General features: G+C 53.4%; 1 protein-coding gene across 4 annotated transcripts; it reads right to left on the bottom strand.

Moving 5' to 3' along the window:
* Window positions 1-263: 263 nt before the first annotated feature.
* Window positions 264-14,730, bottom strand: CSF3R (colony stimulating factor 3 receptor). 4 transcript variants are annotated; one of them, XM_070786834.1, is made up of 18 exons: window positions 14,353-14,730; window positions 13,040-13,094; window positions 11,120-11,320; window positions 8,464-8,760; window positions 8,089-8,145; window positions 7,182-7,305; window positions 6,841-7,028; window positions 5,898-6,067; window positions 5,627-5,780; window positions 5,455-5,534; window positions 4,844-5,057; window positions 3,569-3,757; window positions 3,096-3,197; window positions 2,372-2,518; window positions 2,119-2,259; window positions 1,786-1,879; window positions 1,461-1,542; window positions 264-1,041 (listed from the first exon to the last, which is right to left on the bottom strand). In XM_070786834.1, exons 3-18 carry the CDS (start codon window positions 11,181-11,183, stop codon window positions 562-564), a joined length of 2,583 nt encoding a protein of 860 aa, XP_070642935.1. In that variant the 5' UTR covers window positions 11,184-11,320; window positions 13,040-13,094; window positions 14,353-14,730; the 3' UTR covers window positions 264-561. The 4 variants fall into 4 exon arrangements, with proteins under 4 accessions (XP_070642935.1, XP_070642934.1, XP_070642936.1 ...); XM_070786833.1 differs by having other exon boundaries at window positions 11,120-11,203; window positions 14,353-14,728; XM_070786835.1 differs by having other exon boundaries at window positions 1,461-1,539; window positions 11,120-11,203; window positions 14,353-14,725.
* Between the last annotated feature and the right edge of the window lie 1,701 nt (window positions 14,731-16,431).

Below are 16,431 nucleotides of genomic sequence, written 5' to 3'. Positions count from 1 at the left end.
GGCCACTGTGCCCTGGTGGTCATTTTTCAGGTCTCCATCACTAGAATGGGAACTCTTTGAGGATGGACTAAGCCTAGTCATTTTGGAACCCTGCTGCCAGCACAGTGCCTAGGTGTTAGTTGAATGAAGGAATTAAAGAAAGAATAAATAAATGAATGATTCTGAGGAGCACCCCACCCCTACGATCGCATAGGCTCTGAAAAGAAAAAGAATATAGATTCAGGCACACTCAACAGTTGCTCAAAATCAAGCCAAACCAAATCAGACTATAAACCACTTTAAAAGACTGAAATTATAGGAATCAAGTACCGATTATACAAAACAAAGGCTAGTGAGCAGGGTGGACCAAGCCTTGTCTGGCCTTTGAAGTGGGAGACCCAGTCCATGGAGATTGGGAAGATAGAGGAGGGATGCTGAGGGTCAAAGACAGGGGGAGGCTGGGAGCCTTTCTGCTTTTCCTGGGGCTGAGTGGTTTTTTAGTGATGGGCTTACTGGCATTCTCTTCTCTGGATAGCCCAGGCTTATCAAGGAGCAGGCCCAGGTGGGGAGTCCCAGGAAGCCCTAGAAGCCCCCAAGACCCTCCGCCCCACTGACCCGGAGTCCTTGTAGTAGAGGGAAGTCAAGCAGAGGCTCAAAGATACTGTCGTCCTCCGGATGTGGGACTAGGGGCTCTGGGGTCCCCGGAGAGCTGGTCTGGAACCAGAGGTTCTCGTAGGACTTGGGACTGGGGGAGAGGCCCTCCAAGAGGGGCTGAGTTGAGTCGCAGCGGAGGTAGTGCCCAGGCCCTGGGCCCGTGGGGCTGCCCAGCACCTGCACGTAAAGCACCTGGTCGCTGTTGCCAGGCTGGGGCTGAGGCTGAGCGGAGGGCACTCTTGGGTCCCCCTGGAGCACATAGGCCTGGACAAGGGTGGAGAGGCTACCGGGCCCTGAGCTGGCATTGGACTCCCAGGGCCCTGGCTTCTTCTCTTCCTCCTCCAGCACCGTGATCTTAGTGATGGGTGGCATGCTGGGGTCCCGAAGGCTGGGCAGCTGTAAGATATCCTGACATAAAGATGTGTGGTGAGGGCCTGGTTTGTTTCAGATGTCTGTTCCAGCCACTGTCCCTTCCTGCACTGGGGTGGTGGGGGGACATTCCTGCTGTTCCTTGCTGGAACGCAAAGGGTTATTCAGGGGATGCAAAGCACCTCATATGTGCCGGACGCGTGCTATGTGCTGTTCAGACTTAGCCCGGTGAATCTCCCCAGTGCTTTTGTGTGTGATTTGTCCCATTTCACAATGAGGTGACTGAGGCTTTGAAATGGGTGGAGCTGGGATTCACACTCAGGTCTGCTTTGCTCTATAAAGAGGTGAAGTGATGGGAAGGCCTGAGTACTCATTCTTGGGGGAGTTTCCCTTCACTTTGAGCCTGGGGTAGGAGCCTAACCCTCAGACCCATTTCCCTCTCCCTCCAGTGTTCTCACCTCCGCCGTGATGGTTGGCACCCAGGAACCCAGGCTGCTGCGGGCTGGGTCCGGGACACTCGGCCAGAGGGAATACTTCCTGCTGGAGAAGAGGGCAGGTGAAGGCTGGGTCAGCATACCCTCCCGTCCTCCCAGCATTTCTCCCACCTTCTCCCAGCAGCAGAAGGGATGACCCCTTCGTGCAGAGAGGAGAAGGAGGGGGGCCTGACTCCCAGACCTGAACCCTGTGGCCTGGCAAGTCTGAGAGGAGCCAGCCTTGCTCATCTGGGCCTTCAGTTCCCTTCGGCAGGGTTACCTGGGTGTCAGGTCTCTCAGAAGGACTCACCTGGGTCTGCAGCAGAACTGGGCAGCCCCACAGAGGCAGATGAGCAAGACCAGGAGGCCGAACAGGCCCAGGAGGATGTGCAGCTCAGACTCCTCTGTGGTGAGGGGAAAGCCAAGAGAGGTAAGAGTGCGTGCAGGTGAGACTGAGCCTCCGCCCTCAGACTGGGCTCCAAGGGCAGGGCTGGGCCTCGGCCCTCAGACTAAGATCCAAGGGTAGTGCTGGCTCTTCCCACTCAGGGACCCAGGCAAGGCTTATCTAGTTTCACAGTGGCAGTCTTTTGGGTTAGGCATCCTCCCAGCAGCTTTCCCTGACCAGTCCCCATTCTCCCCTTACCTAGAGTCAAGGTCATCAGGGTGAGGCTTGTGCTGTTGGCGGCCCACACCTGGCTGGCGGCCATGAGTTGGACATGGTACAAGCTAGAAGGCTCCAGGCCACGGAGGACAAAGCTGTGGGTGGAGGCATTCAGGACAGTGGCTGGGAGTAGAGGAGACTTGTGAGCCTGGGCCTGGCTGCTGAACCTCCCCAAGGCCTCTGAGCACCCCCTCCCAGGCCTTCTGGGGCTGCGGGTCACTGAGGATAGACTCACAGAAGGACTGGTCCTGAGTGTTGGTCCAGAAGATGGTGTAGTGGGTAAGGGGGCTCTTCCCCAGCTCAGGGGCCTCAGGCACCCACTCCAGCTGGGCCCACGTCTTGCCAATGTGCCTGAGATGCAACTCTGGGCCATGGGAGGGGGCTGCCGGAAGAGAGAGATGCAGGGGCTGATGGGGAGTGGGGTGGGGATGAGGGAACCCAGTTGGACTTCTTGTGGCTCCCCAGACCCAAGAACTGGGACACTTTGTGGGGGTGGGTGGTATAAGAAAGTTCAGGGGGACTCATATCCAAGCCTCGTTTTCCCAGGAACTTTCACTGAATCCCATTGACTGCTAATAAGTTGCTGAGCTGAGATTTAAACCTGCTTTTCTTTGACTCGAAGCCTTGCTTCCTGATTTCTGCCAGGCCTGGTTTTGTCTGGTTCACTGTTTGATTTCTGCCGCTCATGTGACACCTGTCCAGTTTTTGCCAGAATTGCTCCTTGAATTCTGCTGAGCTTACTTCCCAGTTTCCATTACCCCACCACCTGAGTTCTTTCCAGCTGCAGGGGTCTAGTGTAAGCCAGGGGTAATCTTAGGATTGAGAGAGACCGTTTTCTGGGCCAGAGGTAGGGGGGGCGGGGAGAAAAAGTTCTCTCCTAATTCCAGATTTTGGGGGGCCTAGAGAGGCCTTGAGAGAGAGGAGGGGATTCTGAAAAAAAGACTTAGTGGCTAACGAACCCATCTCTTGGGAGTAGGCATAGATATGCTGGGAGGGTCCCTTGGTGTCCTGGTACAGGGGGGTCACAGTGATCTCGTAGAGCTGAAAGGGCCTGATGTTCTCTGTAGAGAGAAAATGGGGTGGGCACTCTGGTTAGGGGCCAGCCTCTGATGATGGCTGGGGGCTAACCTTAGACTTCAGGGATAACCTGAGCTTCGTTCTTCAGGTCTGGCCTCTGCAGTCTCTTCTTCAGATCATTTGCTTGGGGGTAAGGGGCCACAAGTGGGAGAGAGAGAGCTAGAAAGGTGGCAGAGTCACGGCTAGAAAGAGAGGCTCCAGTTAGACTGCAGGAAGAACTTCCAGATTCGGAGGACGTGCGATGAGAATGGTGCAGGAACAGGGCAATATACATCTTTAGGGTGGTTCAGGCAGATAAAATGCTCCCCCTGCTCCCCAGCCCTGCCCATCTGCCCAGCCCCCAGGCCTGTCTCACCCTGCAGCAAGGTCCCTGCAATGCTTCCGTTATGCTCCATCCTCCAGGTCATAGGACTGCCGTTGGGGCTGGGGGGACTGAGGCCCCACTCAATCACATAGCCCTGAGGTTGAGGACTGGGGGGCTCCCAGCCCACCCAGAGGCTATGAGGGTCTCGAGCGGTGGTGTGGAGTCTGCCCAGGGGTGGGCCTGGAGATAGAGTAGGAGATGATGTGAAGATGAGAAGAAAGGCCCTAGAGCTAGAAACCTGGGTTCAAGTCTGGCCTTTGCAACTTACAAGCTGGGTGACCTTGGGTAAGACAATATCTGAGCCTCAGATTCCTCATCTGTAAGGTGGAAAGGATGATAATAAAGTTGTTACCATGGAGGGTCATGGTGCAGAGTAAGTGAGATGGTACATGAAACAGGCCTGCTGTGGTAATTAATGATGAAAGCTCACCCTGTGTGGTTCTCTGTGTGTATTAATTCACTGAGTCTGCTAACAGTCCCAATGGGGGCTCGACTACTGTCCCCAACTTAGCAATAAGAAAATGGAGACAGAGAGGTTAAGGGACTGGTCTAGGGTCACATGGCTGGGAAATGGGAATACTAGCTCTTGTTATTGTTAATCTCACTTCATGAAGACCCGTGTTCAGGGGCATCTGAGGGTGAGAGTGACTGATCCCCTGAGAATGAACAGTTAACTGAGGGACTATTTTTTTTTTTTTAATATTTATTTATTTGGCTGTGCTAGGTCATGGTTAAAGCATAGGGGCTCTTTGATCTTTGTTGCAGCTTGCAGGATCTTTAGTTCTGGCATGTGGGATCTAGTTCCCTGACCAGGGATCAAACCTGGGCCCCCTGCATTGGGAGTCTTAGCCATTGGACTGCCAGGGAAGTCCTAGGGACTATGTTTTAGCTGGAAAACATTAGAACTTTGTCTCCCATTTCCTTGGCAGAATAGACTCTATGTGTGTGTGTGTGTGTGTGTGTGGGTAGGCACTGCCACCAGCTTAACTTGGTTCTGGCTAGTGATAATAATAGTCACTAACACATACGGAACAGTTACTTTGTGTAGGCACATGTCTAAACTCATGTAATCTTCACAGCAATGCTTTGAGTTAGACACTGTACCATTCCCATTTGCGAGATGAGTAAACTGAGGCCAGGGAGGGTAAGTAACTTGCCCAGATCTCATTGCTAACAAGTAACAGGATTAGATTTGAACCCAGGCAGTCTAGCCTCTGAATTTACTTGCTTAACCACCATACTGTACTAGCTGTGGGCCCTCTTTACCTCTGCTTTCCAAGAAAACCACGGGGGTGGGATGCGAGGTCCCTGCTGTGTTATAGGCCTTAAGGACCACCTCCCGGGCTTCTGAAGGCAGTTGGAAGGTACAGTTCAGCTCCGTGGTGTCACAGAGGGTTGGCTCTGCCCCAGCCTGGTCTGAGGGTCTCCAGGAAACCAGGTAACCTTGGATCTGTCCGCTGTCTTCTTCCAGGGCTATTGGCTGTTAGTGGGCATAGGAGGAAAAAGATAAGGAGATGCGCAGCTCATCCTGAGTAGGGGAGAGCTTCTAGATGGAGTGTCCGTGTCCCCGGAACTGAGCCACCCAGACTGGGAGTCAGTCCTCTTCCCTCCTCCCTCCCTTCTCCCCCGTGCTAGGTCCTAGAAGAGAGGAAAGGATAAAGTAACTCAGTGTGAGCAGCAGGCACCTAACAAGGTGAGTCCTGCATTGTAGTCTCTGCAGAAGGGCACTGCCCAGCTTCCTGGTGCACTACCCAGCAAAGTGTGTGCAGATCACGTACACATCCAAGCCTGCCAGGCCTGCTGGAGTCCTGAGCCCTGGCTTGCAGGGGTCTGTTTAAATCTGAAGAGGTGGAGGGATGGCCTTCAGAGGGGGTTACCTTCCAGAACAGCTGCACAGTCACCGTCTGGGGGTCCAGCTGCCTCTGCCGCCACCACGTGTCCAGTCTGACGATGGGGGCTGTGGAGCGAGCAGGAGGGGAGGGTCAGGGAGGGCCCCGGAGGCCAGCCTGGATCCTGATGGCTGCTCCCAGCCCCTCACCACCTGCTCACCCCGTTGTGCGGTGGTCAGCTCCAGGCTGGGGCTCCATTCGCTCCAGTGGCCGGGCAGGCGCCAGCGGGTGCAGCGCATTTGCAGGGTGTAGGCTGTGGATGGGAGGAGCCCGCAGAGTTCATACTGGGAGGTCCTGGCGGGCAGGGCGCTCACCTGGTGGAAGACAGGCATGGCTGTCAGCCTGGACCTCTGTGCCCTTCGGGGCCAGCTCAGTTTACCCTCCCCTCAGCCACCCCCAACCCAGGCCCCTCAGGTTGCCCTCTGCCTCACCAGGTCCCAGCCGGCTTCTCCAAGCCGAGGCTGGTGGCGCAGCTCACACTTCTGTTCTATGTACAGACTTGGCCTCCAGGTCTCCCAGCGCAGCCTCAGGCAGCCTGGCTGAGGCGGGGCCACCGCAGGGCTGGGCTCCAGGGCCCACAGTGTGGGGGGCTCCAGTTTCACTGCAAGGAGAGGGGTTATCGGACACTTCCTCTGCTTCATCCTCCAGGGCTCTGTTCTGGCTTCCCCTGTCTTCCTGTCTGTGGTTCCATTTCTTCTCTGGGTCTCCATTCGTGGGACCTCTATATCTTCCCATCTCTCTCTGTGTCTCTTCATCTCTGTGTTGTCCTGTTTCTGCAGGTCTGTCTCTGTCCATGAGCCTGTTTCTCTCTCTGTTTCCTCTTCTTGCACTGGTTGTTCCCTCAGTCTGGAGCACTTACCTTCCGAATATACAGTGTCTTGCTCCCTCATTTCCTCCAAGGATCTTCTCAAATGTCGTCTTCTCAGTGAGGCCTTCCCTGACGTCCTTCTCCCCAGCTGTCCCTACCCCATCCCCTGCTTCATTTCCTCATCACACATACCATTACCTGACATGTTATTATTCTTTGCCCACCAGAATGTAAGTGGGCAAAATTTCGGGGGCACGATTTTTGCTGTGTTGTTTACTGCTGTATCCCCAGCCCCTAGAACAGTGCCTAGCGCAGAGTGGGCGCTTCAGGAAATTTGCTGAAAGAATGAATGAGTGTGTCTCCTTGCCTGTGTTTCTTCCACATCCCTGTCTGCGTCTCCAAAGCTCTGGCTTCAATTGAATCCCACATTATTTTTCTCCCTTCTCTTCCTCCAGGTCTTTCAGCATCTTATTGTCTGTCCCTGGGTCTGTGTTTCCCTCCCTGTGCCTCTCTGAGTCTGCTCATGGTGGGGACCTCTCTCCTCCCCCACACCCAGCGTCACCCACCAACGTCCATGGGAGCCAGGCAGAGCTTTGGGGAAGCGCTGGTCCCCAGCGCGTTCCTGGCCTGCACCCAGATGCTCATGTTCTGGTACAGCTGCAGGTGTTTGCGGGGGATGGAGCAGTGGCTCTGCCCGACTTCCGGCACGCAGTCAGGGATGGAATCCTTCTGCGTCTGGCATTTGTCCTGGCTCCTGCCAATGGGCCAGGCTTGGATGTAAAGTGGGGGCAGAAAGCCAAGCTCCCTCCTCCTCCCTATCTCCGCCTTGGCTTTCCACCCCAACAGTCCTACCCGCGGTCTGTCCCAGAACCCAAAGCAATGGGCTGGCATAAGGACCCTTACTCACTTGAAGCTCTTCAGGGTGAAGCTGGTGGACAGGTGGGTGTTGGGGCCTGGCTCCCACTGACAGATGAGGCTGTTGGTTGTGAGGTTCATGATGCAGGATAGGTTGTAGGGTGCAGTGGGAGGGTCTGTGGGTAGGGTGGAGAGAGTGAGGGCTTCAGGTAAGACCACTCGGAAAGCTCCCACTGGGACCAGTTGGGCATTTCCTTGCCCTGGGTCTCCATGGTAAGTGGGTTGCCAACCCACCTGCCATGCCTTTGTCTCCATGCAGAGTGATCCCAGAAGGGCAGCCCTGGGATAAGCTAAGTTATCCACATGTACATGGACAAGTAAACAGAGCCTCCAACCCTCTCAACTCTGCCCTTTTTGACAGTAACAGTGTAGTGTCTGGGTTTTCATCCTGATTCTGCCACTCATTAGTGGTGTGATCTTGAAGTCACCTAATGGCTCTGTGCCTCAGTTTCCTCATCTGTAAAATGGGGGTAATGGTAATATACCTACCACTTAGGGTTATTGTGAGGGCTGAGTGACTTACTAGGTATACAGTGCTCAGAGCAATGCCTGGCATATATGAGTGCTCTGTAAATCTTAACTTTCACTATTATTGATTCTTAAACAAGAACCTTGGTCTCTGTTTTTCATTATGCATTGGCTCAGCACAAATCCATCCTTCCTCAGTTTGAGCAGAAGGCTGAGACTGGGGTAGGGGTAGAATCTAGGAGCATGCCCACCTTGTTGAGAATGGCCTCCCTGGAGACACCTTCCTGTGGCTGGGGAGTTGGGCTTACTCGGCAGCCATATGGAGTAGTGGTTACTGGTTTTTGAGCCACACTGCTTAATAAAAAGCTTTATTCCATCCTTATTAATTTATGACCTCTAGTATGCAACTTTGCTAATGGTAAGGAACCCACCTGCCAATGCAGGAGACATAAGAGACACGGGCTCTATCTCTGGGTCAGGAAGATCCCCTGGAGAAGGAAATGGCAACCCATTCCAGTATTCTTGCCTGGAAAATACCATGGACAGAGCAGACTACAGCTCATAGGGTCGCAAAGAGTTGGACACAACTGAGCAACTAACACACACACAGCATGCCACTTACCCTCCCTGACCCTCAGTTTCCTCATCTGTGAAATGGGGCTATGTAATACTACCCACTGGTAGGGAAAATGTGATATCATGCTTATAAAGTACTTATTGAGCAAGAACTCAAGAAAGAATAGCTCTTATTAGTATTGGCAGGAGGGCATTGGAGGCAGAGTGGGGGGATGGCCGCAGGAACTCACAGCCCGCCTGTAGCTCAGCCTGGTCCAGGATCTGCAGGCTGTTGCCCCAGTGCAGGCAGCAGGAGAGAAGGACCCGAGAGTGGTTGAGGTGGGGCAAGGTGATGGTGGACTGCAGGGTCCCGTTCGGCAGGTGCTGCCGCCTCTCCCTGGGATGAAGCTCCGGTTCCAGTTTCCATACAACTCGCCAGTCGGTGCCCAGGTGGCTGCAGTTCCAGTTGATGATGCAGGAGGCCGTGACTTGATCTCCCAGGCGGACGATGGGGGCTGAGAGGAGGATATGCCCACACTGCTCCAGGCCTGGGGTGGAAGAGAACGGGTCGTAAGTGACTCCTCTGTCCAGCAGAGCTGGCCTCCTAGACTCAGTACCTTTACCTTGCTTTACCCTCCAAGATTCGTGGGGGCAGGTGCTGGAATGGCAAGGATGTGTGCGGAGATTGGGAGAGGCTCTCGAGTTGAGATGGAGATAGTGGTGTGGGGGTAAATGTTTATCAACCTGCTATACAGAGGGAAACGGCTCCTGGCTTGTAGCCTGGGCTGCTTTCCCTGGTGTAAGTATTCCTACCATGGCTGATTTCAAGCTACCAGGCTGACATCACTTAGTGTGAACTTGGAAAGAGAGGTACACAATCAGGGCTTGCAAGCCAACTCCGGCACGCCACCGGATGGAGACCAGTCCCTCCCCAACAATGGCGACACCATGGTTAGAATGATAAGAAGCCCGCAGCCACAGCAATCCTTCCAGAATTCATATCTGATTGTTACCCCATCATGACCACAGCACTTCAACGATACGTTATTCTTCTGAAAGGCAGTACACTGTGATGGATAAGAGCGTGGATGTTGGAACTAGACTGCCTAGATTTAGAACCTGGTTCTGCTGCTGCTGCTAAGTCGCTTCAGTCGTGTCTGACTCTTAGTGACCCCATGGACTGCAGCCCACCAGGCACCTCCGTCTGCTTAGTAATTTTGTGACCTTGATGTTACCCAGACTTTCTGTGCCCTGGTTTTCTCATCTGTGACATGAAGATAAAAAAGTCCTTAACTTAGTGATGTTGGGAGGATTAGATGTGAGAATATGCGTAAGGCACTCAGAACAGTGCCTGACACGTAAGTATTTCCTGCTATGATTAGGTTAAAGACTCAGATCCTTCGTCTCACAGCCCAAGACTTAGATCCTTCTCACAACCCTTGTGGCCTGGCCCCTGCCTAACCCTCCTGGTTCCAGCCCAGACCATTGTGTCTCAGCTCCAGTCCCTCTAGCCTACATGCTATTCTCTGGAAAGGCCACGCTCCCTCCAGTCTCCCCATCTTCATACCTGTTGATCCTTTTGGAGGTGCTCCTTTTCGTTTCTGCCACCCCTCTTTCACCTGGATGACATTCAGGCATCTTGCGAGGAACCAGACCGGGTTCTGACCAATCAGACCATGACAGCCCCCTGAACTTTCCCAAAGCTCATATCTTTCGTAATTAGAGAGTCACGTGATGATTTGCTACTCTGTACCCCCGGCTAGACCGTAGGTTCTGCGAGGCCAGAATCCCTGGCTGTTTCGCTCACTACTGCATTCCCAGAGCCTAGCGCCGAGCAGGCCCTTGGTGAGTATGTGTGGAATAAGAGCAAGCACCGGACCTTGCCCACAATGCCTTCTCTCCTCTCCCAGCTGTTCTGCAGCCCATTTTGCTGATGGGGATGCTGAAGCCCCAAGAGGAGGAGCAATTTGTTCAGGGTCACAGAGCAAGTTTATAGGCCTCCCATCACATCACAGACTCAGAATTTCAGACCAGAAGGACTCTTGCCAACTGTTTACTTCAAAACTCCACGTAATACCAAGTCATCTACCCACGGGGCTACCAAGTCATCTACCCACGGGGCTAGGATGATCTGTTTTTGATGGCTTGCCAGCTGAGAACATTTTTTATATTTCTAGAGAGTGAAAAACCAAACCAAACACCAGATAAGCAAGAACATGCCACAGAGACTGTATGTGGCCTGCAAAGCTGAAAATTACATCAAAGTTTGCTGACCTCTGCTGGGCCTTGGCTTGCATACCCCCAGAGATAGGAGGCTCCACACCTCTCAAGATAGTCTCCATAGTCTGGAGAGCTCTGCCTGGGGTTCATATTTTTTTAAAACATTATTGTTATTTTTTTGGCAGTACCATGTAGCATGTAGGATCTTAGTTCCATGACCAGGAATTGAACCGTGCTCCCTGCAGTGCAAGTACAGAGTCCTAACCACTAGGGACTCCACCAGGGAAGCCAGGGAAGTCCTGGAGATTCTTTGCTTCAGGATTAAAGCTGCCTTCTCACGGCTTCCACCCTGATCCCTCTACTGCCCATGAAGGCTGCACAGGACTCAGAGGTTTCTTCTGACAACCTGGTAGAGATTCGCAGATAAGACCCGGGTCTTGTGCACCTTCCCCAGGCTGGCTAGCCCAGGTTCTCTCACCTTTACTCAGAGGTGGTGGTTTGCCGGCAGAGGTCTGTGCGTGGGAGCCCAGCTACCCTGCATCTGTGGCCCAGTCGATTCTTTGGGGATTCTCTGGGAACCCCAGGAGCACTGTGACAATGCAGGGAAATGACTCCCTCCTCCACCCCCAGCATCTCTCCCTGTGATCCCCACCCCCCCATGGCACCTTCATCCCTGACCACACTCACTTCTGGGGAGCAGGAGGATGATCAGAGCAGCTCCCACCAGGCTCCAGGCTCCCAGCCCCACCATCGTGCTGGCTTGGTCCTCACCTGGAGGCAGAGGGGGTGGTGAAGGTCATGGGCTTTGGAGTCAGGGCTGAGCTTAGTCTTTGCTCTGCTACAGTGTGGCTTCAGACAGGTTACTTGACCTCTCTGAGCCTGGTTGCTCTGCAAAATGAAGGTAACAAAAACCTACGTTGCATAGGGTTTGGGGAGGAAGACCCAAAATGATGCAAGTCAAGGGCATCGCACAGTACCTGGCGCATAGGAAATGACTCTTAAATGACTGTTATTATTATATGTGCCTTTAAGGAGAGAGCAGGGAAGGGAGCCACGGGGAACACCATTCTTCCCGTTCCCTTCTGTTTTAGCCAGTCTCCCAGCCCGCTGAAAGCAAAGTCTGAGATGAAGGCTTGCCTACAGGTAGTTTATTTGGGGGAAGACTCCAGGAACAGAGTAAGGGAGTGGAGAGAATGAAACGGGTAAGAAGGAAAGCCAACACAAGGGTGCATCATCAAACTGAGGACAGCTGGGGCTCAATCCTGCTGGAATCTTGCAAGGAGCCACGCTGAACATGCCTCAGAACTTGGCTGGCAGACAGGATGGGAACATTGTCCACCAGTTCCTGCCCCTTGTTGGTCAAGGACTGTTCCTTGGGGTGTTAACTCCCTGGCACGTGTCACATTGCACATGTCTGAGTACCGGGCAGGTCCCCCAAGGTGAGCCATGCTCCAAGAGTCAGAGACGCTCACTGCCTGGCAGAAAGGGACAACTCCACAGAACAGCTGAGGACAGGCTGCACCTTGAAAAGCTGGCTTCCCCAGCAATGGCTAAAGGGAAGGGTGGGTTGAGAGGATACCCCAATTCTGGGCACAGACCTCTGGAGGCCTTCTGGGACCAGATATCCTGTGGTCATGGCGACAGTGCCCAGATGGAGGGAGCATTAGTACATTAATCTCAGGAAGTAAGCAAAGGTTTCTATTGCTGGGGTGGCTTCCAGCCTTTCCATTCTGCTCCCATTGGGGTCTTGGGGCCAGACACCTGGTCCTCCAGCACTAACTGACATCTGGGTGGCAGATCAGTGGGAATCGTTGACCAGCTTTTGTATGTACATACATGAACACATACATGTAGGTGGTGTCCCAGCCGATCCCCGGTGCTCAGAAAAGATTAAGCTTCTTTCGCTCCAAGACAGAGGAGTGAATAACAACTGCAGATACCCAAAGCTGTTTCTGCCTGCAGGGGTCTTACTTAAATCCCTGGTCCCTCCTTATTATATGTTGCAGGATCGGGATACCAGGTGCATGCTAGCCCCTGAGTCATCTTTTTGCACATCAGGAAAAAAGCATCCCTTCCTCTGGACAAATGCAGCTCCACACAAGGACCTGGCAACTAGAGAACAGGCTGGATTTCAGCCTCTACTTTCTGGGCAGCTTTGTGCAGTGAGAAACGCGCACAATTGTTCAGAGGACCCCAGTCTACCAGTTAGCGGTTGGCACCCTTGTTCCTCTGGCATCTGACTATCCACCAACGCACACTTGTTGGGGAAGATTTCGTCTCCTTGGCTCAGATTTCGGGACACTCGTGCCCGTTCCTGTGTATTTTTGATCATATCCTAGCCCTCCTGCCCGGTGAGGTACCGCTTCATCCCTCTCCACTGGCTCCCAGTGGGCAACCCAACCCCAAATCCCAAGGGCCCAGGTATCTTCTCCCTGGGTTGCCAGGGGTTGGCACATTTGGCATCAGTCCCTGGTCCACCCATGGCAGCCTTGGATGCTCCCCACCCCCGCCGAGCGGGATCTGGGACCAGGTGGAGCATGGTGTCACTTTCTGGGGGCCCAGCTTTGAGTCAGACCACCTGGTCTGAACTCCAGGTCCACCACTTACCAGCTTGGCGACCTTGGGCAGATTATTCCACCTTTCTGAGCCTCGGTTACCCCATCTGTGAAGGAAGGATAACAACAGCTCCCGCATCTCCGGTTTGGGGTGAGGATGAAGTGAGATGGTCCGTGATAAAGGCACTTAGCACGGAGCTTGCATAGAGGAAGCACTCCATGACCATGTTATTTTCATGTGCCATAAAGCAGGATACCACCTCATGGAATCAGCACGGTTTAGTACCTCTCTCCCCTGCTTACCAACTGTGTGGTCTCCGCCTCCTAGGACTGCCACCTTGCTTTTGTCTGTGTCACATTTCATGTTTCAAAGCCCCGTTTCTGGGTTCCCTGCTCCTTGGCCCCCCAGTCTCCCCCTTTGCTTCCAGCCATCCCTGCTCACTCTCTGGACTCTGGAGTCCCAGCACGCTATGTTGTCCCCTGGGGTCACTGCATCACCAACCCCTGCTCCCCACCACCTTTCTGCTTTCCTCTCCTTTCCATCCCATCGCACTCAGCCTTCTCGCCTCCCCCTTCTCCAGTTCACGCCTCTGTCTCCCCTTCACGTGAAGATTCTTTCCTTGGGAAGAGGGTTGGGGAGAGGAGGGGGCTGGGACAAAACAAGGGAGAGGACTTCCTAGATGTGGTTCAGACAGAGAAAGACAGGTGGAAAAAGTAGGAAAGTGGGGTGCACAAACCGAAATGCTGGAGAGAGATCACAGAGAGACAGACTGAGGTGGGGAGAGAAAGGAGCCTGAGGCAAGGGATGGTGGTACTCAGAGACACGGCACCCGGAGGCTGAGAGGAAACAGATACTCAAGAGAGTTTAAGACTTAAGAGACAAAGGACCCTTGAGAGACAAAAAGAGAGGCATAGAGAGACTCTGAGACAGACAGACAGGAGCTCAGAGCCAAGCAAGCCAGAGAAGGGCTGAGGAGGAAAGAGAGAAATTTACATGGTGTGAAATTTACATGGAGACTGGAAGCAGTTAAGACACAGGTTGTCAGAGAGACTTGGAGGCAAATAATGAGTATAACTTTCCCTGAATCCAGCCCTTTCTTGAGCCCAGCTCAGTGTCCCAAAGAGATATTTGTCTGTCTGTGACTTCCCAAATGCAGTGCCCACCTCTCAAAAAAGTAGGGGCACCTTGGGAAAAAAGACTCAGTGTTGAGGGCTCCTGGTTCCCAGGGGTAAATTCTTAAGGCTGGAGTGCTGGTCCAAGGTCACCAAAGGGCGCACGCCCTTGGCAGAGCGGGGGGAGTGGACCGGAGACTCCAGGGTCCCATCATTCCCAGGCCCAGCCCTCCCAGGGGCTCCCCTACTCACGCTGGAGCCTGCGGCCGGCTGGGCACCCGCCGGCCTCCCGTCTCTGCTCTCCTCTTCAAGGCAAGTTCCTGAAAACAGCCGCAGCGGGCTTCTGTCCCCAACCCTGTCGTTAATGGCTCCGTCTCTGACAGGCGCAGGGGCTGCCGATTGCAACACCTGCCCAACTCCTTCCCTCCCTTGCATTGTTGACGCGGGCACGGGCAGCCCCTTCCTCCCAGGAAGGAGCCTGGGAGGGAAGCCGGCGAGGCCTGGGCAGCCTTCCTGCCTCGGGGGTCTTGAAGGGGCTGAGGGATGTGGCAACGTCGTCCCCCACCTCTGCCTCCGGATTTCCTGACTCAAAGCTTTGAGGCTGGCAGGGCCCAGGCTCCAACCTGCCTGGGTGCCATTCCTATGCCCCCACGCCCTGGGGGAACATCACTTGGAGACAGACCCTGGCTCGAAGGCTCACTTGGCCCTAAGCCTCTTTTTGGCACTGGGTTTGGGGCCCTGATCCTTGCAATATTCAAGGGGCGGCCTCTAAGGTTACAGGGAATTCTGGAACACGGTACCTTCCTCCCCGCTCCCCTCTGCATGGCATGTTCCCCCTGCTGCCCGAAGGCCTTGCAGATGGAGAAATATGGACTCTGGGGAGAAATACGGACTCTGGGCACAAGGAAGGGGTCACTCATGAGGCTCCGGTCTTCATAGGCTCACGAGACATTAATAATGTTCACTCACAGTAATTCTGCCAAACTGAATGCTTTTTCATTGAGTGAAACAGGCTACATTTTATGTCTTTCGTGGTCTGTATCCATGAGTACCCTGCAGCTGTTTACGAATAATATTCTGTTCATTTTTCTGAAGAGGGTTTAGAGTGTTCACAGTTTCTTGGATTTATGACTAAGTAAAGATTAGGTACTAACACACCAGCGGAGGGTCCACACCATATGACGCATTTTAGGAAAAGTGAGCTTCTGAGTCTGTTGCGAGGGGGCAGACTTGGGTTCCGGTTCTGGTTCCAGTTCGAAATATCCATCTGTCGGCAGCTACCTCTCTGAGGTGCCCCATAGGATCCACATGCTCAGCAAATCCCATCGACTCTTCTTTCAAAATATTAGAACCAGAATCCTGAGTAGGTAGGTACTCACTGTAAAGTTCAACTTGGCCACATGTTTGGATATTTTCCTGATGAAAAGTTGGAACATATAAATATCCCTTAAACCAACAGCAGCCAGCTCTAAGCCATTCTTTCTCTTACCTGGATCACTGCAATGGCCCCCCTTCCCCTCCTCCTTCCATTCATCCTTGTCCTGCCCCCTGCCCCCACCCATCTATTGTTCCTTCAGTGGTCAGTGTGATGCTGATCGAACAGAAGTCAGTTCATGTCATCCTCTGCCCCAACTCCCAATGGCACTCATCTCACTCAAAGGCAAAGCCTTTTCAACAACCTACAAAGCCCTTTTTCATCCAGGGGTTCCCTCTGGCCCTTCTCCTGTGATTATTCTCCCCCTTGCTGCTCTGCTCCAGCCATTCTGTTTTACTTTTTGGGCTCCCTCCTGCCTCCCGGCCTTTGCCCTTGCTGTTTCCTCTGCCTGGACTAATTTCTCCCAAATGGCTATATGGGGCACTCCTTCCCCTCCATTTGAGCAGAAAGTGATTGCTCAAATGTCACTTTCTCATTGAAGCCCTTGCTGACCACCCTTTAAAAATTGCAACCACCCCTCACTCCCTAGCTCTCTTTCCCCTTTAATATTACCTCTTCACCGTCTGACACTGGCTGTCCCTGCCACCTAGAATGGAAGTTCCATGAGAGCAAGAGTTTTAGTCTGTTTTGCTTAAAAACTCATCTCCAGGATCTTCAACCCATCTGTCATGTGATGAGTCCTCGATACAGGTTTGTTGAATGAATGATTGAATGGATACACCTTCCCTCCACTTCACCAAACCTGCCCCCAATCCCTGCATACTTCATCTTTTTAAATGACACTACCCCAAGTCCCCCAACGCAGGGACCCGGGAGTCATTCTTCACACCCCTCCCTCACACCCTCACCTCCAGTTAGTTCCCAATGAAGGAGAGTGGGCTTTTGGTTCATCATTC

Source organism: Bos indicus, chromosome 3 (genome assembly GCF_029378745.1).
Source record: "Bos indicus isolate NIAB-ARS_2022 breed Sahiwal x Tharparkar chromosome 3, NIAB-ARS_B.indTharparkar_mat_pri_1.0, whole genome shotgun sequence".
Lineage (NCBI taxonomy): Eukaryota > Metazoa > Chordata > Mammalia > Artiodactyla > Bovidae > Bos > Bos indicus.
This window is presented reverse-complemented; position numbering and strand designations above follow the sequence as displayed.

What these genes read in the sequence shown, in the direction of transcription:
- CSF3R (XM_070786834.1), bottom strand. Translation starts at nt 11,183, where the DNA reads ATGGTGGGGCTGGGAGCCTGGAGCCTGGTGGGAGCTGCTCTGATCATC. An exon ending in TTCACCCTGAAGAGCTTCAA is followed by an intron (nt 7,029 to 7,181) that starts GTGAGTAAGGGT and finishes GCCCATTGGCAG; the next exon opens with GAGCCAGGACAAATGCCAGA. An exon ending in TGCCAACCATCACGGCGGAG is followed by an intron (nt 1,042 to 1,460) that starts GTGAGAACACTG and finishes TCTTTATGTCAG; the next exon opens with GATATCTTACAGCTGCCCAG.